A 25,458-nucleotide genomic window follows, 5' to 3' on the forward strand; every position below is an offset into this window, starting at 1 on the left:
TTTTGATAAAAATAAAATCAAAGAATTGACGTCACCTATTATATTTGATTAAACGTATTTAAATAATACATATATGTGTACATAGAAAGATCTAAAATGTTTCATTATAAATATCTTCTTTAATACTCAAAAGCAATCAAGAAGTAAATTTCTTCCTCCTTTCTCACAAGAGAAATTTTTGTACACCATTTACCGTTCCATTAATCCATTTGGAAAAATTAATCCATATTACACACAATACACTTTTGTTTCAAGAATTTCACGAATAATCTTATCGATTACCTCATTTTCGACATATAGATGTAACTATTTTCTTTGTAGCTAGCAAGACCCAGAAGATACTATTTGGGATCATTTCCAACCAGACACTCAGCAACTGCAGTACCACAGTTTATTAGGTAAAGCCATTTTTATTATATTTTTCTTTATTTCTCATCTCGCCTATTTAAAACACTTTTTTGTAAGTATATACGAATAGCGAATCAAATAAATTACAAAATAATTTTGTTAAATAATCTATAGAATTCCAATTTACTTTTAGTAGTCTGACTATTACTAAAAAATAAATTCAATTTGTTACGTAATGACGAAAATATTTCATAAAGCATAATTATCTTAATATCATATATTATATCTATACATTTTTTATTTCACGTAGTTAAGCTGGAAAAAATATTTTATTTCCAACTCCAATGCTTCTTTCTATTACTATTTAAGGTTCGTCAAATTTCTCAGCGTTTATTTTATTACTCATGCGCAAGTGTCATTCGATCCTCACTTCAAGCATTAGCGCTTCAAACTGCAACTATGAATTAATTGACCTGTCGAACACTACGATTCATCGAATTGTGGGCAGTTTCTAACACAGTGCCCATATACACACGTATCCAGCACAGCGTACCCAGTAGTGCAAGTATGCACAGATGAAGCGAATGTATTTTTATTCTTTAAAGAAGGTGTCAACAGGTATATTATACGGGAAATGTGCCATTTGTGCAATGCTTACAATTTGGTAAACATACCTATTATGGATTATTTATGTTTTTATTTCATTGAGTCAGATAAATTTTTTGACATCATGTGTATATGAATTATACATATTTATATGTTCATAACATATTTCATCAAATGACAAGTATGTAATACTAATTTCCGTGATGAGAGACAGAAAGAAGATATCACTAGAGAGGTCACGGTCACTTTTAAAATGTTTGAACTTCCTTTTAAAATGTTGTTATCAAATGGTTATGTTGCCTCCTTACGTAACAAAAAAAGCTTACAAATCTGCAGTATTACTACTGATAAATGCGTAAGTCGAGTACTCTTTAAACTATACATAATCTCTCTTCGATAGTCAATGAAATCAATTAATCCTCGTTTAAACCTTCCTCTTCAAGTAATCATTTTCCTTATATACATTCAATCTTCGTCACTTTTATTTTTATATCAAAGGACAACAAGCGAAGGAGTCTAGTGTGTATCAGAAATACGTATTTCTAAACGACACTTTGTTGTTATTTCCGAGATATCTACTGTGTGAATAATGTTGTCTTTAAGTCTCAAGACCTGATTGATTATCTCTTCGATTTATTGGCTGTAACATTTTTACGGTGCAATGATACTTCCAAGTAATAATGTTAATCTTTTACTAGTTTATGCCTTTTATAGTATATTTTTTTATGATATTAATTAAAAACTTACTGTTTTTTTACTGATATTTTTGTTGGGTGTATGCTAGATATTTCACTGCGAAAAAGCTATATATAGGTTGTTGGGCTGCAGGTTTCCAAAAATTTAGGAGGTGACTCCTGGAACCGAAATAAGACGAAAATCGTGAATAAAAAAATTGTGTTTTCGGCTAAGTTTTTTAGTTATTGCTAATTAAAGTCGACCAAAATATCCCTGCACGCGAGCAAACCTCCTTACGCGGACGATAAGAAGTCAGTCTAAATATTCACATAACTGGGAATTATTCAGGAACAGACATGATATTTGAGAAGTTCTTTTTGAAAGCAAGGGTATGGTAATAAGGAAGCGTACAAGCTGTGCACCAGATGTGTTTAAAAAAGCGCATACTTATTTTGCACAATCTTCAAAGTTTACGTAGCAAGAGACCTATTATTAAGATTTATAATACAATCTACCTTGCCAGTTTTTAACAACAATTTGTTACCTAATTTTTCTAGTAATAAGAAGTTTCTGATTGGTGGCTTCTGCCCTAATAACTATGTCAAAGACGGAAAAAGATGTTGAAGCGCTGCTCTCCGTTTTGGAAGGTGCAGATCAATTTAGTTCTTCATTTTTCAAGGTAAAATAGTGAAATTTAAAATTTATTCTAAATACTGTTTATGAAATGCTTATGCATCCTGCAAATGATCGAAGATGAATAAATTATAGAGATGCAAATGGTTTTCAGACTGTGGTACAACACAATCCTGGCAACCTTATAATTTCCCCTTTAAGTGCAAGTGTTGTTCTTGCTATGGCTGCTTGTGGAGCTCGTGGAAACACAGAAGCCCAGTTTAGAAACGTACTTCATCTGCCAACATCAGAGAGTCTTGCCACATCTGGTTATCAGTCACTTATTGATAATCTCAACGTAGGTATCTCTCACATCCCTCTGCTTTTATTATTTTAACGTATAGTTTAAATTGTAAATTTATTAATATAAAATAACAAATGTATTATTTTATGCTATATGATATTTTTTAACTGTTTTAATATAGAGTTTTAAAGACAATAAACTGGTTATTGCAAATAAAGTCTTCGTAACAGCAAGTTTAAATTTGAAACCAAGTTACAAAAATTTAACAGAAGTTTACTTCCGCTCTGCTTCTCAATTGGTAAACTTTGCTCGAAACAAAGAAGCTGCAAATATTATTAATAGTTGGGTCGAACAAAATACAAATAATCTCATTAAAGAGCTTATAAGTGCTGGTTTGTATATGTTTATTTTACTCATTACGATGTAAAGACTATAGAAAATTTAGATTGAATGCATTTTAACTTCAATATGGTCAATCATACTATAAAGTTTTATGTTGTTATGAATGTTTTTTGCAAAACAGAAATGCTAAATGACACGACAAGGTTAGTACTTGTCAATGCAATATATTTTAAAGGCCAATGGAAAGATAAGTTCGATCCTAAATCGACTAGCGACATGCCATTTCACATTAGTAAAGTTGAAGTAAAAGATGTTCCTACAATGTATAGACATGGTAAATATAAACTTGGAAGACTTGCAGATTTAAATGCTAGATTCATTGAAATACCATACAAGGTAAGTTTAGAAGGAAAAGGCACTAATGTATAAAAAGAAGGTGCTGCCTTATAAAACTTTTCGAAATACGAAAAGAAGCAATTAAATTTTCTAGGGTGACGAATTGAGTATGATCATAATTCGTCCAAATGAAATTGATGGTTTGCCTGATGTTGAGAAAAAATTACAAAATATAAGTTTAACGAACATTCTAAGTGAAGGACATGAGATAGAAGCGGCATTATGGTTACCAAAGTTCAAGGTGGAAAGTATGCTTAAACTCAATGATGTTTTAAAAGAGGTATATATATAAAGTGTAATTCATTTACAGATAACTATTTTCTATATTTTAATTGCTATTCTATGTAGATGGGTTTGACTGATGCGTTTACTACTGCTGATTTTTCTGAGATTGCTGATGGTGAAAATTTGCATATCAGTGATGTTATACAAAAGGCATACATTGAAGTGAATGAAGAAGGAAGTGAAGCTGCCGCTGTTTATGGTAAGTGAATAAACATGCTATGTTATGGAGTTTACGTGTAAATTAAGCAGAATATCACTTTGTGCAAGTACTAGGTATGAAAATATTCAAAAAGTAATGTAATATGACAAGAAGTTTCTTATTATTTATTTCAACCGGTAGCGAACGTGAAAATATTTTCTTCACATCGTTCCTGTTGCTCTATTGTTGTTCCTTACAAATTATGTTCCTATAATATGTTTTTAATTAATGTGCAATAATATATTAATATATAATAGTTTAGTTTATTAGTATAAAAGTTTGGCATAATTCTGTTCCAGATCCCATGATGGATTTCATGTGTGCTCCTTACAGGACGAAGATGAAAATTGATAAGCCTTTCTTTTATTATATCATAAAAACTATGAATGTTGGAAAGGAAAATGATATGATACTTTCACTATTCTGCGGTTCTGTTAACGAACCCAAACTCTAAGGACAGTAGTGTCATAATAGCAATATCGTAGTAATGTGATAATTAACACTTTACTGACCGCTAGCGGTTCAACGGCATACGCACGTTCGACCGGCAGCTCAAGCGCCGATTCTCTCTGGCGCCGGCTCTGTTTCGGTTTAGACTTTCCAATACCATTCTTTTCGTTCATCACGAACGGTAAGTTTTTCAAATTGGTATAAAACTGTTAGAGCTTACAAATCAACGCAACTGACGCAACTGAGCAAGGTATCTTAGTACTAAATAACAAATTACTGTTCAAATAATGAGAAAGATTGTCAGCGATAAAAAGCCGATTAATAGGCTATCGGTCGGTAAGTGTCGGCGACAAAAACCGATTAATCGGCTATCGGTTGGTAAGTGTCGGCGACAAAAAGCCGATTAACAGGCTATCGGTCGGTAAAGTGTTAATGCGTATGCTCCGTAGTTATAAGCATTCTAATAATACCTTGTCTCACAATAAATGTAAACTTATATAAATGAAACTTTTTCTTTAGTATCGTTCCTCTTTTTTTTTTCTTCCTCTTTTAAATCATAGTTTAATTTTCGTTTAGTTATTATTGTGCCAGTTCTTTAAAATATAAACACAGGAATATTCACAAGAAAAATATTATTTATGGAATCCTTGTAAACATTGTTGTTGCGATGATAAATAATACCGCCACCTTGCTCGGCAAACCGCCGCCCACAACAATCACGGGAACCAATCTATGGGTGCGAACTTTGTCGGGAAAATCCTAATCATGAGAAATGTTGTGATAAGAATAGAACATTTCGCGGTATGGATATTAATTGTGAATATTACGAGAAAGCTTAAATTTTCTTTTATCGTACGTCGAATTTTATGCCCAATACGTAGAATAAAATCATTAAGAAATGACATCATCTAATATATTTTATTAAATGTATTCAAATAATATATATACGTACATATAGAAAGAACTAAAATATTTCGTTATAAATATCCTTTCTAATACTATAAAACGATCAAGAAGTAAATTTCCTTATTCTTTCTCACAAGAGAAATTTTAGTACACTATTTAGCTTTCTATTAATCCAATTGGAGTTAATCCATATTACATACAATACACTTGCGCTTCAGGAATTTCACGTATAATCTTATCGATTATATCATTTTCAAGATATAGATGTAGCTGTTTTCTTTGTAGCTAGCCACACCCCGAAGATACTATTGGGTTCATTTCCAACCAAACACTCAACAACTATAGTACTACAATTTATTAAGTAAAGCCATTTTTATTGTATTTCTTCCTATTCCTCGTGTCGTCTATTTAAAACACCTTTTCATGAATTATTATATATATGCAATTATTGTATATATATATTATTATATATATACAAATAGCGAATAAAGTAAGTTACAAAATAATTTTTGTAAAATATTTAATACGTATTATTTGAAGCGTAAAATAGTTTTAGTGTATAATATATTTGATCCTATACATTGCATACATGTACTCTTAAATAAATAGATTTCCCTTATTCGTTATTTACAAAATCTATAGAATTCCAATTTACTTTTAATAGTCTGACTATTACTAAAAAATAAATTCAATTTGTTATATATTCTCATTAAAGTGTAAATATTTTAATATCATATATTATATCTATACATCTTTTATTTCGCGTAGTCAAGCTGATAAAAATATTTCATTTCCAATTCGTATACTTGATTCTGTTACTACTTAAGGTACGTCAGATTTCGCAGCGTTTGTTTTGTTACTCATGCGCAATTCTCGTTTGAACCTAACTTCAGGCATTTGTGCGACAGCTTACAGCTATCAATTGATCGATCTGTCGAACACCGCGATCCGTCTAATTGTGGACAGTTTCTAACAGTGTTTACTACACAGCACAGTGTACGTAGTAGTGTAAAAGTGCACAGGTGAAGTGAATGCGTTTTTATTGTTCCAAGAAGGTGTCAACAGGTAGTGGTATATTATACAGGAAATGTGCTATTTATGCAACGCTTACAATTTGGTAAATATACCTATTATGGATTATTTATGTTTTTATTTCATTGACTCAGATAAATTTTTTGACAGCATATGTACATGAATCATACTTATTTATATACTCACAATGTGTTTCATCGAATGACAAATATGTAACACTAATTTCTGTGATGGTAGATGGAAATGAGATATCACTAAGTAGGTCAGGGTCACTGTTGATAATATTTCTTTTACAATGTTATCAAGCGATTATGTTGTTTCCTTACATGACAAAAAAACTTACAAATTTTTTTTTATTTTTTTTTATTTAATATTTCACATTCACAATTTGTCTAATTTGGACATTTGGTTGAATTTTTTAGCTGTTTGATTATCATGTGGGTGGCTACCCCCAGCGGGGTACCATCTTCGTGTTTGTTAGGTTATATCCTTTATGAACTTACAAATTTGAAGTTACTATTGATAAATGCTTAAGTCAAATACTCTTCAGGTCTAAATGGATTATTTGACATGTGGTAAAAAAAGTTTTACTTTCTTTATAATTTAATTTGCTCAGATTTGTAATAAAATATAAAACTAATATTTTGTAGATTAATTACTTAAATGATCAATTTCGAAACACACTATTCAGAATCTATCACTGTAGACTAATAACAATATTACGTGCCTATCTTTATTTATTTTCTACTAGCACGTCTAGGAGAATCTACACGGGCATATTATTCTTAGAATATTTCTGTCGCTTTTTTACTAGTAGAGCATATTCTAATTAGCGGTACCTCCTAATTCATGCGTAGGTCTCGCGTCTAACGTAAACATCGATCGAAATAAGTCGCTAGTACAAGACGTAATTCGTCGCTATTCTACAAATATTTTGATAGAGCCCATGCATTTATGTAATTTCTATTATATATTCAAATCTTAACTAGGAATTTTTTTGAAACTATAAACAAAATACATTGCACTCTAATGCAAAATAACAAGAACATCAAAATTTGTTTCTTTCGTGGAATTGGAATTTTATATATATAGAAGAACGAATAGAATTCGAAGAAAGAAATTACACAAATGACTTTCAAATAAATCAACGTTACATTTTTGAAAATTATTTCAATGAACAAACAGAATTTGCGTAAATCTGCTAGTTACAGAGAAAACATGTAATAGATATGTGTAAATATTTATGTTAACAGCAATTTAATGATGTTTGTTGGAAAATACGAGGAAACCCACATTTTTCCGATAATAATAGTCACAATATCATTGCCCTGTTTATGTTTGTAATATAAAGCCCATTTGTGATATAGAGTGGAATACCAATGAGATTTAAAATTCATGTTCGTTTGATCTGTTCGATCATACCTACAATCGAATGCGTACTTCGTGATTGGCTGTTCGTTCGTTACCGATCCTTGATAGGTTCGCTCTGTCCACTGCCAGGGATTTTCTGAGTTTGTTTATCGCGTTTTTATATTCGTTCAGACGTTTCTTCTTGCAGTCTGCTTTTAACTTTTGAAGAGAATTGACCAGTAAAACGAGCCGATCGTCACCATGCGTATATGTGAGTAAATTTATATATGTGTATTTGACAATGCAGGTTATCGCGGATCTCGCCTCGGATTATACCGAGTATATACAATTTCTCTTCGGTAGTTAATGCAAATCCATTAATAATCATTTAAACCTTCCTCTCCAAGTATTTATTTTCCTTTTGTATCTTCAATTTTCGTGATTTTTATATTCACATCAACGGATGTTATTACAACAAGCAAACGAGTTTATTGTGTTTCAGAAATACATACTTCAAAAAGATACATCGTTGTTATTTTCGAGATTTCTACAGCAGGACTGAAATGTTGTGTTTGAGTCTTAAAACCTGACCGATGATCTCTTCGACCTTTTGGCCTTAACATTATTACAGCGCAATGGCACTAACTATGATGTTTAGTCTTCTACTACATTTATGTCTTTTATAGCATATTTCTTAATAATATTAAATATAGACGTATTGTTTCTTATAGATATTTTTGTTGTATGTATGTTAAACATTTCACTGCATGAAAGGTATATGTGGTGTGTTCGGCTACAGGTTTCCGAAAATTTAAGGGATTATTGACGTCGAACATCAAGAAAAAATTGCGCTTTCGGCTTTATTTTTTAGTTATCGTCAATTAAAAATCGGTCAGTATATCCTTGCAAGTGAACAAGCCTCCTTACGCGGAAGCAAGGTGGTCAGCCTAAGCAGCGGCGCGCTCAGTGATCCTCAATTCGAACGATACATGGGCTGCAGCTTAGTTCGTACACAATCGTGGAAGAGAAGAAATGGTGGATTGAACATTAAACCAGCTTACTCGTGGAAATCCATAAGAACATGTCGAAAACTACCATATCGTAATTGCAAGTGGAAAGGATTACCTTTTCCTCCTTCGAATCCTTTGCCTCCGCGAATGACCACAGCAAAATGACACACGCACCGCGATTGTCTTGGTGACGAGTAGGTACAAAAATGCAACAGATTGTAATAGACGTTTGACATTTTTTTGTAAACAAAGCATGCCTCTTCTCTCCAAATTCTACCGTATTGTGTCTTTATGTTTCTCCAGTAGTAAAAGTCGAAAGGATTTAAATCTGAAGACCAAGCAGGCCAAGGCACAGGTCCTTTTCAACTTATCCACCTGTTTCCAAAGCAACCGAACCAGTACTGTTGCACTGCTTTGATAGAATAAGGTGGTGCAGCATCTTGCATGAACTATTTCTGAATGCGTGTGGATTTTCTCTTGCCCAGAAATGTTCGTTACGTATATTTATCATTCCAAATTTATTAAATGTTCCCTCTCCGGTAATTAATATCCTCGCGGGAAAATTGGAAATGCGTTGGATTTTCCAACTAATATATTTGTAAAAATTTTTCTTCTTCAATTTTCATAAATATGATGAAGTACTCTGTGTCGCAGTTTCGCACACCACGCGTACTGAACACACTATACATCCAAGTAACACTGTAACTTGATATTTTCAGTTCTCTGAAACTTTCACGTTGACCGTCAGAATAACTCTGTTCTTCCAAAACTGGTTTCCCTTTTGCTCCAAAATGCCTATAACATGACTATGTAGCAATAGAGAAATCATTCCGAAAGAGATATTTACAATACACTTTGCCAATGCTTTAAACATCTTCGTATGACACGTAATTATCGAGGAATTGCAATGATATTTCAGAAGTTCTTTTTGAAAGCAAGGGTATGGTGATGAGGAAGCTGTGCACCAGATGTGTTTAAAGAGAACGGACACCTATTTTGCACAATCTTCAAACCTTATATAGCAAGAAATTTATTATTAAGATTTACAATACAATCTATTTTGCCAGTTTCCAATAATAATTTGTTACTAAATTGTTTTAGTAATAAGAAGTTTCTGGTTGGTGGCTCTTGCCCTAATAACAATGTCAGAAGCAGAGAAAAATATTGAAGCACTGCGCTCCGTTTTGGAGAGTGCAAATCAATTTAGTTCTCCATTTTTCCAGGTAAAATGGTGGGACTTAAAATTTATTGTAAAAGCTGTTTATGAAATGTTTATTTATGCTGCAGATGATTGAAGATAAATAGACTATAGAGATGCAAATTGTTTTCAGACTGTTGTAAAACACAATCCTGGCAACCTTATAACATCCCCTCTAAGCGTAGGTGTTGTTCTTGCTATGGCTGCTTATGGAGCTCGTGGAAACACAAAAGCACAGTTCAGAAATGTACTTCATCTACCAACATCAGAGAGTCTTGCCACATCTGGTTATCAGTCACTTATTGATAATCTCAATGTAGGTATCCCTCACATCCCTTTGCTTTTATTATTTTAATGTATAGTATAAATTATAAATTTATTAATATAAAATAACAAATGCATTATTTTACGCTATAGAATATTTTTTTCATGTTTTAATGCAGAATGTGAAAGACAATAAATTGGCTGTTGCAAATAAAATCTTCGTAGCAGCAAGTTTAAATTTGAAACCAAGTTACAAAAATTTAACAGAAGTTTACTTCCGCTCTGCTTCTCAATTGGTAAACTTTGCTCAAAATAAAGAAGCTGCAAATATTATTAATAGTTGGGTCGAACAAAATACAAATAATTTCATTAAAGAGCTTATAAGTGCTGGTTTGTATATGTTTATTTTATTCATTACGATGTAAAAACAATACTATACTAAATTTTGATTGAATACATTTTAACTTCAATATGACGAATCATACTATGTAGTTTTATATTGTTATGAATGTTTTTTATAAACAGAAACGGTAAATAGCATGACAAGATTAGTACTTGTCAATGCAATATATTTTAAAGGCCAATGGAAAGATAAGTTCGATCCTAAATCGACTAGCGACATGCCATTTCATACTAGTAAAAGTGAAGTAAAAAATGTTTCTACAATGTATATACAAGGTAAATACAAATACGGAGAACTTCCAGATTTAAATGCTAAATTTGTTGTAATGCCATACAAGGTAAGTTTAGAAGGAAAAGGCACTAATGTATAAAAAGAAGGTGCTTTCTTATAAAACTTTTCGAAATACGAAAAGAAGCGATTAAATTTTTTAGGGTGACGAATTGAGTATGATTATAATTCTTCCAAATGAAATTGATGGTTTGCCTGATGTTGAGAAAAAATTACAAAATACAAATTTAACGAACATTCTAAGTCAAGGATATGAGGAAGAAGTGGAATTATGGTTACCAAAGTTCAAGGTGGAAAGTATGCTCAAACTCAATGATGTCTTAAAAGAGGTATATATATAGTGCGTAATTCATTTACAGATAACTATTTTTTATATTTTAATCCCTATTCTATGTAGATGGGTTTGACTGATGCGTTTTCTAATGCTGATTTTTCTGAGATTGCTGATGGTGAAAATTTGTATATCAGTGATGTTATACAAAAGGCATACATTGAAGTGAATGAAGAAGGAAGTGAAGCTGCTGCTGCTAGTGGTAAGCGAATAAACATTCTATGTTATGCAGTTTATATTTAAATTAAGTAGAATATCACTTTGTGCAAGTACTAGGTATGAAAATATTCAAAAGGTAATGTAATATGTCAAGAAGTTTCTTATTATTTATTTCATACTATTCTTGCTTAGTGGCTACAGGATGACTCACAGTCGTCTGTTATATCACTGCTTAGGCTAATTTTATATCTATCCATATTTTCTATGAGATAATGGTGTAATATACTTAGGAAAAGAAAAAAAAATGAAAATAAAAATCTTCGTTACAATCTTATCACTGATAGGATTGAAATTAATCAAAGGCATGATTAATTGCATATTAGTTAGCATGATTAACTTGTATGAAAGAGCATGCGTAATTGGTTACAGTGCTTGTACTTACATTATATAGTATTACAGTATATTATATCGTATTACAGTATTATGTACTTACATTATATATATGAATATTTGTACACTTCACAAAACCTTTGATCGTCTCTAATTTCGAGATAAAAACTAAAAAATTTTTAAATTATGAATGCTTTGCCTTATCGAGTTTTATAATCTTACGGAGGTTGTTCATCTAATGGATTGCATTTACAAATATTTTAAAAATATCGTGGATGTGTGTGTGTATGTGTGTGTTCATATGTAATTTACGTTATAGGGACTTTCAAAAAATTATAGAGCAAATAGAAAGCAAGCTATTATGAGGCTAAAAGGGCAGGGTATTCATCAGATTATCGTAGACTCAGCAACCTGTGTAATTTATACCTAACGATTTTGAGGTACGGAGTTAATATACGTAATGTTCCATTTGGTTCCTACAAATCAACATATCCTCTATTGAAGAATTTAATTTGATATAGTTAATTTTGTAGGCAAAATATAGCAGCTTCCTTAATAATTGTCATGTTTTACAATAAACTTTCAATATTAACACATTCATCATAGTTGTTCCAGGAAAAAGTGGCTTTCCATATTCCAAATATCAATATTTAGATAATATTCCGTCAGAGATATGAAACAGTAAGCTTTGGGTAGCTCTTAGTGCTTTCAAACATGTACGCATGTGTGACTTCCGGTAGCGAACGTGCATATGTTTACATCATATCGTTGTTTCTGCTCTATTGATACACTTACACATAACGTTCGGCATAACTCTGTTTCAGGTTTATTTATGATGGAGAAAATGGCTCATACTACATGGGAGTTCAAAATTAATCGGCCATTCTTTTATTATATCATAAAAACTATGAACGATGGAGAGGAAAATAATATTAATCTTCCATTATTCTGCGGTTCTGTAAACGAACCCTAAATCTAACAACAGTAGTGTCATAGTAATGCGATTATTAATTCGTGTGCTTCGTAGTTATAAGCATTCTAATAATATCTTGTCCCACAAGAAATGTGTTGCATTCGCTTTAAATTTGAATTGTATTACATATATGCGGCTGCACCGGTACCGACAGCCTTTTCCGGATATCTCGAAAACTGACACTGTGCGGTGGTTACATGTACAGGAAAAAGTTATTCAGAATCGTTTCCCCTATGATATATTAAGATATCCTAGAAATTGTAGAGATTCAGTTCGATCAGTACAGTTGCTAAAACGGTATTAAAAAAGCGTATATAAAATTTGTTCCAGGAGTGGTGCTTATGTATTACTCGTATCCCAGTTGGACTCCAATGAAAATTGATCGGCCGTTCTATTATGCTATTTATAAAAGCCAAACAGAAAATCAAGACATCGCAATGCTATTCAGTGGACACGTTAAGAATCCTTAAAAACATTATTCCGTGGTTCTGTTAACGAACCCAAAGTCTAAGGACAGTAATGTCATAATCGCAATATCATTGTAATGTGATAATTAATTCGTATGCTTCGTAGTTATAAGCATTCTAATAATATCTTGTGTCGCAATAAATGTATTGTATTCGCTTCAAATTTGCATTTTACTCCTTCGTCAACAGTATATATATATATATATATATATATATATATATATATATATATATATATATATATATACATAATATATATAGATACATAATATATATATATATATATTATGTGTATATATATATATATATATATATATATATATATATATATATATATATATATATATATATATATATATATATATATATATATATAGATACATAAAGATATTTATAGATAAAGATGGTATAAAGAGATATTGCATATACCTTTAATATCTTAAAACCGAGAAAGTGGGAGTTTATTAATATTTATATATTTTTACATGATCGAAAATATTTCCTGTAATAGGAAACTTTTTCTTTAGTATTGTTTTGTTCCTCTTTCCTTTTCTTTCGCTCGTACCTTTTAACTCATAGTTTCATTTTCGTTTAACTTTTATAGCGCCAGTTCTGTAAAATACAAATAAAGAAATATTCACAAGAAAAATATTATTTATGGGAACCTTGTAGACCATGTTACGCTGATAAGTCAAAACCACCACCTTGTCCGTCAAACCGCCGCCCACAACGATCACAGGAACCAATCTGTGGATTCAAACTTTTTCAGAAAATTCTAATCATGAGGAATGTTGTGATAAAAATAGAGCTTCTTTTCGCGGTATGGATATCAATTGTGAATATTACGAGAAAGCTTAAATTTTATGCCCAATATGTAGAATAAAATCATTAAGAAATGACATCATCTATTATATTGTATTAAATGTATTTAAATAATACATATACGTGTACATAGAAAGATCAAAAGTATTTCATGATATCTTTTATAATACTCTAAAACAATCAAGAGGTAAATTTCTTCCTTCTTTCTTACAAGACAAATTTTTGTACTCTATTTATCGTTCCATTAATCCACTTGGAATTAATCCATATTACACACAATACACTTGTGTTTCAAGAATTTCACGTATAATCTTATCGATTATCTCATCTTCGATATATAGATGTAACTATTTTCTATGTAACAAGCAACACCCCGAAGATGCTATTTGGGATCATTTCCAACCAGACACTCAACAACTACAGTACCACAGTTTTTTAGGTAAAGCCATTTCTATCATATTTTTCTTTATTTCTCATCTCGCCTATTTAAAACACTTTTTTGTAAATATATACGAATAGCGAATCAAATAAATTACAAAATAATTTTGTTAAATATTTAATGCGTATTATTCGATACGTAAAATAGTTTTAGTGTATAATATACTTGATCCTATACATTGCATACATGTACTCACATACCTACATACTTACGAAGTCTGCTTATTTAAACGAAATTTACTTGTAGATGTCTCTTATTCGTTATTTATAAAATCTATAGAATTCCAATTTACTTTTAGTAGTCTGACTATTACTAAAAAATAAATTCAATTTGTTACGTAATGACGACAATATTTTATAAAGCATAATTATCTTAATATCATATATTATATCTATACATTTTTTATTTCACCTAGTTAAGCTGGAAAAAATATTTTATTTCCAACTCCAATGCTTCTTTCTATTACTACTTAAGTTTCGTCAAATTTCTCAGCGTTTATTTTATTACTCATGCGCAAGTGTCAATCGAACCTCACTTCAAGCATTAGCGCTTCAAACTGCAACTATGAATTAATCGACCTGTTGAACACTGCGTTTCATCTAATTTTGAGCAGTTTCTAGCGTAGTTCTTATTAGCGTACCCGTAGTGTAAGTGTTCATAGGTGACATGAATGGATTTGGGATAATTTAAAGGAAGTGTGAGCAGGTACAGGTATATTATGCAGGAAATGTGCTATTTGAGCAACGCTTACAATTTGGTAAACATACTTATTATGGATTACTTATGTTTTTCTTTTCACTGAACCAGATAAATTCTTTGACAGCACGTGTACATGAATCATATATATATTTATATATTCATAACATGTTTCGTCAAATAGTAAATATGTAAAACTAATTTCCGCGATGGGAGACAGAAAGGAGATATCACTAGAGAGGTCACGGTCACTTTTAAAATGTTTGAACTTCCTTTTAAAATGTTGTTATCAAACGATTATGTTGCCTCCTTACGTAACAAAAAAGCTTACAAATCTGCAGTACTACTACTGATAAATGCGTAAGTCGAGTACTCTTTAAACTATACATAATCTCTCTTCGATAGTCAATGAAATCAATTAATCCTCGTTTAAACCTTCCTCTTCAAGTAATAATTTTTCTTATATACATTCAACCTTCGTCACTTTTACTTTCATATCAAAGAATGTTATTACAACAAGCGAAGGAGTCTAATGTGTATCAGAAATACGTATTTCTAAACGACACTTTGTTGTTATTTCCGAGATATCTACTGTGTGAATAATGTTGTCTTTAAGTCTCAAGACCCGATTGATTATCTCTTCGATTTATTGGCTGTAACATTTTTACGGTGCAATGATACTTCCAAGTAATAATGTTAATCTTTTACTAGTTTATGTCTTTTATAGTATATTTTTTAATGATATTAATTAAAAACTTACTGTTTTTTTACTGATATTTTTGTTGGGTGTATACTAGATATTTCACTGCGAAAAAGCTATATACAGGTTGTTCGGCTGCAGGTTTCCGAAAATTTAGGAGGTGACTCCTGGAGCCAAAATAAGACAAAAATCGTGAATAAAAAAATTATGTTTTCGGCTAAATTCTTTAGTTATTGCTAATTAAAGTCGACCAAAATATCCCTGCACGCGAGCAAACCTCCTTACGCGGACGATAAGCGGTCAGCCTAAATATCCGTACAACTCGGAATTATTCAGCCATGATATTTAAGGAGTTCTTTTTGAAAGCAAGGGTATGGTAATGAGGAAGCGTACAAGATGTGTTTGAAAAATGCGAAAATCAATTTCGCAAAATCATCCAAGTTTATAAAGCAAGAAATTTATTATTAAGATTTACAATACAATATGTACTGCTAGTTTTTAATAACAATTTGTTACCAAATTTTTTTAGCAATAAGTAGTATCTGGTTGGTGGGTCTTGTCCTAATAACAATGTCAGAAGCAGTGAAAAATGTTGAAGCTCTGCGCTCCGTTGTGGAAGGTGCAAATCAATTTAGTTCTTCATTTTTCCAGGTAAAATAGTGGAATTTAAAATTTATTCCAAATACTGATGAATAAATTATGCGACACTTATTGTTTTCAGACTGTGGTACAACACAATCCTGGCAACCTTGTAACGTCCCCTTTAAGTGCAAGTATCGTTCTTGCTATGACAGCTTTTGGAGCTCGTGGAAACACAGAAGCCCAGTTTAGAAACGTACTTCATCTGCCAACTTCAGAGAGTCTTGCCACATCTGGTTATCAATCACTTATTGATAATCTCAACGTAGGTATCTCCCACATCCCTTTGCTTTTATTATTTTAATGTATAGTATAAATTATAAATTTATTAATATAAAATAGCAAATGCATTATTTTATGCTATATAATATTTTTTCATGTTTTAATGTAGAATGTGAAAGACAATAAATTGGCTGTTGCAAATAAAGTCTTCGTAGCTGCAAGTTTAAATTTGAAACCAAGTTACAAAAATTTAACTGAAGTTTATTTCCGCTCTTCTTCTCAATTAGTAAACTTTGCTGAAAGTCAGGAAGCTGCAAATATTATTAATAGTTGGGCTGAACAAAATACAAATAATCTCATTAAAGAGATTGTAACTGCTGGTTTGTATATGTTTATTTTATTTGTTAAAGTATAAAGAAAATACTATACAAAATTTTGATTGAATGCATTCTAACTTCAATATTTCAAATTATGGTAAGTAGTTTTCTGTTGTTGCCAATGTTTTCTGTTGACAGCAATGCTAAGTGATTTGACAAAGTTAGTACTTGTAAATGCAGTATATTTTAAAGGCCAATGGAAAGATAAGTTCGATCCTAAATCGACTAGCGACATGCCATTTCATACTAGTAAAGTTGAAGTAAAAAATGTTCCTACAATGTATAGACGAGGTAAATACAAATATGGAGATCTTGTAGATTTAAATGCTAAATTCGCTGTAATACCATACAAGGTAAGTTTAGAAGGAAAAAGCACTAATGTATAAAAAAAGCTGCTTCTTTGTAAAACTTTGTGAAGTACAAAAAGAAGCAAATAAGTGTTCTAGGGTGACGAATTGAGTATGATCATAATTCTTCCAAATGAAATTGATAGTTTGTCTGATGTTGAGAAAAAATTGCAAAATACAAGTTTAACGAACATTATAAGTCAAGGATATGTGCAAGAAATGGAATTATGGTTACCAAAGTTCAAGGTGGAAAGTAACATAGATCTTAGGAATCTCTTAATAGAGGTATATGCATACATATATATAGTGTAACTCATGTAAAAATAATTATTTTTTATATTTTAATTCCTATTTTGCGTAGATGGGTTTGAGTGATGCGTTTGCTGGTGCTGATTTTTCTGGGATTGCTGATGGTGAAGGTTTATGTATCAGTCATGTTATACAAAAGGCATACATTGAAGTGAATGAAGAAGGAAGTGAAGCTGTTGCTGTTACTCGTAAGTTACAGAATTAGTCTACATATTGTTCCACTTGGTTCTTACAAATCAACATATTTTCCATTTAAGAATTTTACCTGATACGGTTAATTTTGTAGACAAATGATATAGAGGAAAATATCAGTTAAGGGTTAGTCTGATATTTTACTTATTTCAATATACGAACCACTAGATATACTTTGTTTTGGAAATTATGATGTTATTATAACTCAGTTATAAAATTGAAATTTTCTCTTTATTATTCATTTTCCCATAATATTATCAACATCGTAGAAACGATTAAAAGTTCTGCAATTTTGTTTTCTAAACGTATTTTGCACCCTGAATTTTAATTTTTGTCGAATTAAAGCAATTGTGTTGTTGTTTAGTATAAGTGTTTGTTATTAACATCGTTTGCAAAGAATGTTTCATGTAATTATTTAGGATGCTGCGGCCATGTTGCATTTCAATGATTGGCGGCATGGTCCTGAATAACTTCTTGATATACATATAACTGCTAAGTGTCATTTTCAGAGATATTCGCAAAAAGCTCTCGGTACCACTGCAGTGACTGTTTACCGACCGGATAAAATGACACCTGACTCAAAGTTGATTCTTATCGTTCGTTTAAAGTTTATGTAGGATTAGTCGTCAGTTTATCCAACCACCGCATCATGGCTGACAACTAATTCTAACGCATGCGCTGTACATACGAACAGTTATAGATACTATTCACTGTAGTAATAGTGCGTAATAGTGCTAGTGTGTAATAGTGCTACCGACAGTTTCCGTAAATATCTCGAAAACTAGAGAGTCTGACGGTAACATGCAGAGGAAAAAGTTGCTAAAATATTGATTTCTACGATATATTCAAATGTCATCAAAATCCGGGATAGTGGCAGTTTCCTAAATAATTGTCATGTTTTACAATAAAATTTTCAATCTTAACACGTTCGTTATCGCTATTTAATGAACAAGTAACTTCCCACATTCCAAATATCAATATTTAGATAACTTTACTTCACAGATATGAATTCGTAGTAGGTAATTCGTAGTGCCTTCAGCCATGTATGCGTGTGTGACTTCCGGTAGTGAATATATCTGCTATATGCGCGTATATATCTGCTTCGCATTGCTGTTTCTGTTTCATTCATACACTTAAATATGACGTCCGACATAACTTTGTTCCAGGTCGCGTTGTAATCAAGAGAAAGGGTGGTTATATATATATAAGGAAGTTCCTAATTAATCAGCCATTCTTTTATTATATCGTAAAAACTATGAATGATGATAAGGAAAATGATATTAACTTACCATTATTCTGTGGTTTTGTTAGAGAACCCAAAATCTGAGAACAGCAGTGCCATAATAGTAATATCATAGTAATGTAATAATTAATTCTTGTGCTCCGCAATTATAAGCTTTTCAACAATACCTTGTCTGACAATAAATGTGTTGCACTCACTTCCAATTTGGATTATTTTGTCCTTATGCTACAAATAATCATAACTTAAAGTTATATATATGTTTCGAAAAATAAATAAAAAAAATAAATTGTCAATATTCTCCTTTTTTTAAACAACAAGAGCAATTTACATAAAATTTGTTTCAGCAATATTCTTTATTCGTGTTAGTTTTCGTATTCCTCCCCCACTCCAATGATGAGGATCGGTCGACCATTTTTCTACGGCGTTTATAAAAACTAAACAGAAGATCAAGACATAGTAATGTTATTCAATGGACACATTAATTATCCTTAAAAATATATTATTTTGATATTTGTATTGGATGGAGATTATTTATGGGTATAATCCTGATAGGCGAAAGCCATTCAAAGTAGAAAAAGAAGAATTAAATAAATAGATAAAATAAATACTGGAATTATTGATACTTTGTTCGCCCTACGGCTTTCGGTGATTTTTGTATATATTGCAGAAATCAACATTTCCCACTGCAGTGAATTCTGTTTACAATTGTGCATCCGCGACAGCGTATGCCAGTATTGGTTACTGGCCGCCTGATGGTGGCTAGATTAATTACCACCTAATCCAAACATATACCAAACCAAGAATTAGGTTTGGGTTAGACGTTATTTTATTCGGCTGACAACCAATATTAGTACATACGCTGCTACGGATTCACAATTATAGACTGAATTCAATGTACTGGTACCGGTTGCTTTTTGCGAATATATCGGAAACTAAAACCAATTGCCGGTTGTATTATATAGGAAAATATTGTTCAAAATTTGGTTTCTATAACATATTTCAAAATCATTGAAATCGGAAAGGACAGAACGTTTGTACAAGTTCGCCGCATTTTTATATGTATTAATTTTTCATAATTTGTATATGAATTTTTAAGCAACATATGGCAAATATATATTGCGTGTATAGTCACAGCCGACTCTATTACCAGCCGTGCTAAAAGTGCTAACCAAGGGCGAAAACGTGCTTAATTATTCTGTTTGGTCATAAACGAACCTTTCCGGTTTTATCACGGGGGTTCTTCAAATATGTTCTCCCGAATCGTCTCACGAATGATGTAGATTCCATCATCCGAGTCACCCCCTCATACGATAGATGTCGCAAATGTCTTGGAGAACACTTTGAATAACTTTCCTACACATATAAACGCCGTTCACGCTTAGTTTCCGGAACATTCGCAAGAAACTGTCGGTACCACTCCAATGAATTCTCCCTATACTTGCGCGTCTGTGACAGCGTATGCATCAGTATATTTGTAATACCGACAATTTTTTGCAAATATCTCGGAAGCTAAGGTCGAACCTCGATTATATGTATAGCGAAAGTTATTCAGAATCTTACCTCTAATAACATATTCAAAATTCGTCGAAATCGATGAGATGGATGAGCCATCAATAATTACCAAAGTTACCTTCATTGAGTATGTTACTTGACGTAAATATCGTAATTTACTAATCAGACGTAACATTTCATAACGATAAACAATACACTTAATGTAGTTAATGTTAATGTACTTAATGTTAATGTTAACACATTATTACTAAAAATATCATTTAGTATAAAGGTGTGGAAATAAAAAGTAACTACTTTTCGTAATTTTGTATTTCACATTAAATTTACCTGCTTTAACAGAAATTATGTTAAAATTACTCCGACATTTCTTATTAACATTGCTTTCCTTTTATATTGTTAACGTGTTGTCTCGCATGTATAATTTATTATTTTACAATTTTGTAATAGGGATGCAAGTAATAATCAGTTTTATGATTGAAATTTCAAGATTCAGAATCGACCGTCCATTTATCTTCAACATCGTTCTATGTTATAACAGAAAGTAAAAAATTCTTGAAAATCTATCATTATTTACAGGCCATGCCAATAAACCGAAAGTTTAACGCAAATTAACAATATAAAAGAATTTATTAATATTATGTAATTTTGTTGAATAAACTAATCAAGTTATAACAAGTAATGTATAATGTATATGATAAAAAGTAATAGAATCTTTAAACAATTTAGTTTATTTAATAACGTTCAATAGGAATGATTTTTATCCAATGACTCACATGACAGTTTGAACACGTTGATGAAAGCATAACAGTAATAAGTGTTACTTTTTAAGAAAAAGAATATTTTTTGACTTAACAAAGCTTGACTTATTCTTCTCATAAAAATAAGTATTGAATAACATAATTGCCTTATCATTAAAGCATCTTTTTTTGTTTTAGTTCTGCATCTTTTATAATTTTTAGAAAAAATATATATTGCACAAATTACGTAAATATGCATTGTATTTCATCTTCAAAAATATTATTCTTTTCTTATATTATTAACAAATTGATAAAGAAAATAATACTTTATTTTCTTTTTAGATGCTAATATAATAATAGTTAGGAATGTTTATGAACGTTTTGTTATTTAACTACTGTATAAAATGGAAGCAAAGTGGTGAATATATTACTTTATTTGTATAACTAAGCTATTACGCAATTTTCTGGTTTTGGGAATTTTATGGAATGTGCAGTTTCAGTAGATGCAGTACCAGTTGATGTAAGAGAACTTCGACGTGGTACAATCGCAGGCATACTAGTAGTAGTATCCAAAAATTCATCATCGTTATCGGAATCAGTGTCTTTGTCTTTATTGTCTTTCAATTTTCTTGGAATTAAATCGTGAATATATTTTTCAATCATCTGTCGATTCTCAATTGGAAGCGTATTAGGATTATTCAACACATATGGCAAGCTATCGTTCATTGTTTGTTGTTCTTTAGACATTGTTTCAATACACATACGCTGTAATTCAGCCAACGCCTCATCCATGAAACGCACGCTCTGTTTACGATCTGATATAACATTACTATTGAATTCAAGGGGTCTGCACATCTCGCTATTAGAACCCTTTTGCTTTAAATTTTCAGTATTGGGTCTTGTGAAACCTATAGGAAAGTTTTGATTTGTTACGTTGCAAGAAGGACCATATGTTATTCGTTGTTCGTTTATTGGGTCTTCATATTTATTTAACATCCAGTCTTGAACATAGTTTTGATCATTTTTTGTTTGAATTTCTTTGGACATAGTTTTAGGTTGGCCTGTTGTGTATAGCTCATTATAAAAGGTTGAAGGTACATTTTGTGTGTTAATTTGATGTTTATGTGTATTTGGCTGAACTAGATGCCCAAGATATTGTTGTCCAGTTTGTCCTCCAGCATCTTTCCACCTTCCTGTATTCATTACAAGCTGAGCTAACTGTTGAATTTTTTGCTTGGGTACCATTTGTATGGATGTTTTTTCATGATTACTAGAAATAGTTCCTATTTTTGCTGGCGTAGACGTATCACAAGGTTCGTCAGGAATGTAAGTAGACTTTATATTGAAGTGCCGTAGATGGTCATAACTTTCACCTTGACCCGCTAATAAATCATCATCGATATCTCTTAATTTTTTTTTATTTATATTTGACATATTAGAACAACTTATAAATTGTTCAGCCATGCGGCATTCATTCTCTAAAAATGCTGCAGTTAATATCATTGCTGGTGTGGGTTCTCTTTGAGTAAATAATTTTCTACGTGAATGTAAAGTCTGGCTTATTGTTGCTTCAAGGCGAGCGTTTTCTATTTTCTCCTCTAGTTCTTTCTCCATGTCCAAGAAATTTTTAGTTTCAAATATCAACGTTTCTATATCCATAGTTTTTTCCACTTCCTTAGCTATACGTCTCTCCGCAGATGATTGAGTTCGTGTTTCCGTAGATGTAATTGTTTGTAAACCTAATCGTTGCTGAGCTTTCACAAAAGGAGATTGAGATACTGGTCCCAATTTTGACCATATAGTACCAGGTTTCTTCACTGGACTAGTTATAGGTGATACCACACCTGGTCTTGTTACTATGGTATTTTGATTAATCAATTCAATGTTCGAACTTGGTATTGTACAAGGTACACGACAAGGTTTTGGAGGAACTAGATCTAACTTTGGAGGTGCAGCACCAGGTCGTGGAGGAGGTACTAAGGATGTTATCGTAGGTTCTGGTGGTGGTGGAGGTATTTCGATATCTCCTTCTGAAGTTTGCTTCGTAAGTATAGAAGCATGAACAACTTTTAATAGATCGTCTAAACGATTTTCAAGCCTACTTTGACGGTTTCTATCTATGTCTAGAAATTTTGTCACCATATCGTTTTGTGCAGTAAGTATCTGAAATGATACAAAGTTAATAAACAAATCATCTGATTACACGTGCTAATAAGATGAAACAGCGATTTGTACTTTACCTTATTAACGACTTCATTTTGAGAGTTAATTGCACTTAACACGAGTTGCTCCAATTTCTCAGCTTTCTTTTTCCTTAATGGTACATCCGGGATATTATCTGTATTGACGGTACTATCTTTTGATTTATTATCATTTTCGGATGGAGTTGGTGAATCTATCAGAAATTCTAGCAAGCTATCATCATTATATGTTGCGTTATTTGTAATCACAGAAATCTCAGGATTTTGTACTCTTAATGAGTTTGTAGTTTGCGTAATTGTATTATAAGTTTTATTTAAATTGGGTGCTTTTTCATCACTCTTTGGTTGATAGAAAGCATCATTTAAATTTTGAGATACATCTGGTGAATAATCTGGGGACAAAGATCCAATTCGTTTTGTATCTTCTACAACAGGTATATGAGCTGAACAATTGCCATATAGCTGTTTGCACATATTTGTTCTAGCCTGATCTAGCACAATTTTTCGTGGTTCCTGAGGCATTGCACGATTACTTGTATTTACTAAGTATTGCAATTGATTGTGTTGTTGAATTATATGTTCTACATTAGGATTTTGCATTGTCATTGAACTAAGTTGCATTGGTACATTTATAGATTGTGCTGTTAAACCTTGATTTAAATTTTGTAGATTTTGCTCAAGATTTAAGTTATTCACTAAAATGTTCTGCTTATTGCACATATGATTCTGTTGCAAATTATGCTGCATATTTTCTTGGATTATTTGATTTTGCACATTTTGTACCGTATTTTGGAAGGGTATTTCTCCATAATTATAACCTGGAACTAAATTTTGTTTATAATTTACATTTAATGATTCTTCTACTGGAAAAGTATTGCACTGTGTTGATTTAGCAGCTATCTGAGTTAACTGTTCACCAGTATTGATAGCTACATCCCTTGTTGGAGAAAAGACTCTATAAGGACGTGCTATTATAGTTTCATTTGATTCAGGAGAATCGGGATATTCATTTTCACCTATAAGGTAATTTATATGTTAAACTTCCTTTAATATATTTAAAATACCATCTAAATAAAAGAATATAATTCTTACGTCCTAATGTCCATGTAGGTGATAATGCTTCTGTACGATGGAGTGATGGTACAGGCTCCTGAAATTTATGTCTCACTTGCAAATTTTTACTTGTTTTTACTTCCTTTGGAGGAGACTTAACATTTATTGTTGCATCTAATGAAAAATAAAAAATTAAACTCTTTAATTATGGTATCCATTAAATAAATATTTATTATATACTTCGAACTATTAATTTTGATAACTAAAATAATAAATAAATTAGCAATTTATTTTCAATATGTCTTACCCACAGTATCTATGCCAATAACATTTTCTTCAATACGTTTATTTTTAAGAACTCTATCAATTGATTCATAATATTGCTCTACACCAGCGCGAGTACCAGCTCGTTTGGCTTCACGGTAACAAACTAAGACCTGTTTCATTCGTGATCGACATTGTTTACCTGAGACATTATATCCTTTCTTTTTTATATATCGTGCAACATTTTCCCAAACAAGTTGTGGCTTCGAAGCATAGTCAAGTTGCTTTTGCACTTGCCTATCCGACCACACCGATACCAAGAGCGAAGTGCTTTCAGGGGTCCATTTATATTTAATATTGTCTCCAGAATCACTCATTTCACGACGAATACCTTTTACTTTCTTCCCACCAAACGTATTAGAACTAATATAGGAACTAGGATACAATATACTCTCATAAAATGACGCAAAGAATTGCGATGTATATTAGTACATATCAACAGGTTGTAACCAAACAAAGCTCATCACGTAAAAGATGACGCCGAACTCCAACAATGCACATGAACTGTGCACTCAGATCAACCGCTTCTAACCGACAACGATTTAAATTTTAAAGGCCTGTGCAACAGGTAGGGGGGAGAGATGCAATGGGTAGGGGTAGGAAGCACATCAGTGATAGGAAGTAGTAGGAGGTATTGAATACTATAGGCATGAATGA

General features: G+C 31.6%; 4 protein-coding genes across 4 annotated transcripts; 3 read left to right on the top strand and 1 right to left on the bottom strand.

Moving 5' to 3' along the window:
- Window positions 1–306: 306 nt before the first annotated feature.
- Window positions 307–4,736, top strand: LOC117231439 (antichymotrypsin-2-like). Its single transcript, XM_033489888.1, has 8 exons — window positions 307–398; window positions 2,187–2,308; window positions 2,417–2,599; window positions 2,727–2,937; window positions 3,069–3,283; window positions 3,378–3,563; window positions 3,632–3,767; window positions 4,067–4,736. The coding sequence occupies exons 2-8, from the start codon at window positions 2,228–2,230 to the stop codon at window positions 4,219–4,221; spliced, it is 1,167 nt and encodes a 388-aa protein (XP_033345779.1). The 5' UTR covers window positions 307–398; window positions 2,187–2,227; the 3' UTR covers window positions 4,222–4,736.
- Window positions 4,737–7,640: 2,904 nt separating this feature from the next.
- On the top strand, window positions 7,641–12,932 carry LOC117231436 (antichymotrypsin-2-like). The gene is made up of 9 exons (XM_033489879.1): window positions 7,641–7,776; window positions 9,617–9,738; window positions 9,847–10,029; window positions 10,157–10,367; window positions 10,503–10,717; window positions 10,812–10,997; window positions 11,066–11,201; window positions 12,373–12,543; window positions 12,852–12,932. The coding sequence occupies exons 1-8, from the start codon at window positions 7,767–7,769 to the stop codon at window positions 12,519–12,521; spliced, it is 1,212 nt and encodes a 403-aa protein (XP_033345770.1). The 5' UTR covers window positions 7,641–7,766; the 3' UTR covers window positions 12,522–12,543; window positions 12,852–12,932.
- A 198-nt stretch (window positions 12,933–13,130) lies between these two features.
- LOC117231371 (antichymotrypsin-2-like) lies at window positions 13,131–19,171 on the top strand. The gene is made up of 9 exons (XM_033489760.1): window positions 13,131–13,176; window positions 13,944–14,249; window positions 16,175–16,296; window positions 16,367–16,549; window positions 16,676–16,886; window positions 17,022–17,236; window positions 17,330–17,515; window positions 17,592–17,727; window positions 18,898–19,171. Exons 1-9 carry the CDS (start codon window positions 13,131–13,133, stop codon window positions 19,056–19,058), a joined length of 1,566 nt encoding a protein of 521 aa, XP_033345651.1. The 3' UTR covers window positions 19,059–19,171.
- A 1,606-nt stretch (window positions 19,172–20,777) lies between these two features.
- Window positions 20,778–25,328, bottom strand: LOC117231427. The gene is made up of 4 exons (XM_033489863.1): window positions 24,785–25,328; window positions 24,517–24,651; window positions 23,464–24,440; window positions 20,778–23,386 (listed from the first exon to the last, which is right to left on the bottom strand). The coding sequence occupies exons 1-4, from the start codon at window positions 25,116–25,118 to the stop codon at window positions 21,668–21,670; spliced, it is 3,165 nt and encodes a 1,054-aa protein (XP_033345754.1). The 5' UTR covers window positions 25,119–25,328; the 3' UTR covers window positions 20,778–21,667.
- Window positions 25,329–25,458: the final 130 nt, after the last annotated feature.

Source organism: Bombus vosnesenskii, unplaced genomic scaffold (assembly GCF_011952255.1).
Source record: "Bombus vosnesenskii isolate JDL3184/JDL3185 unplaced genomic scaffold, Bvos_JDL3184-5_v1.1 scf7180000013272, whole genome shotgun sequence".
Classification (NCBI taxonomy): domain Eukaryota; kingdom Metazoa; phylum Arthropoda; class Insecta; order Hymenoptera; family Apidae; genus Bombus; species Bombus vosnesenskii.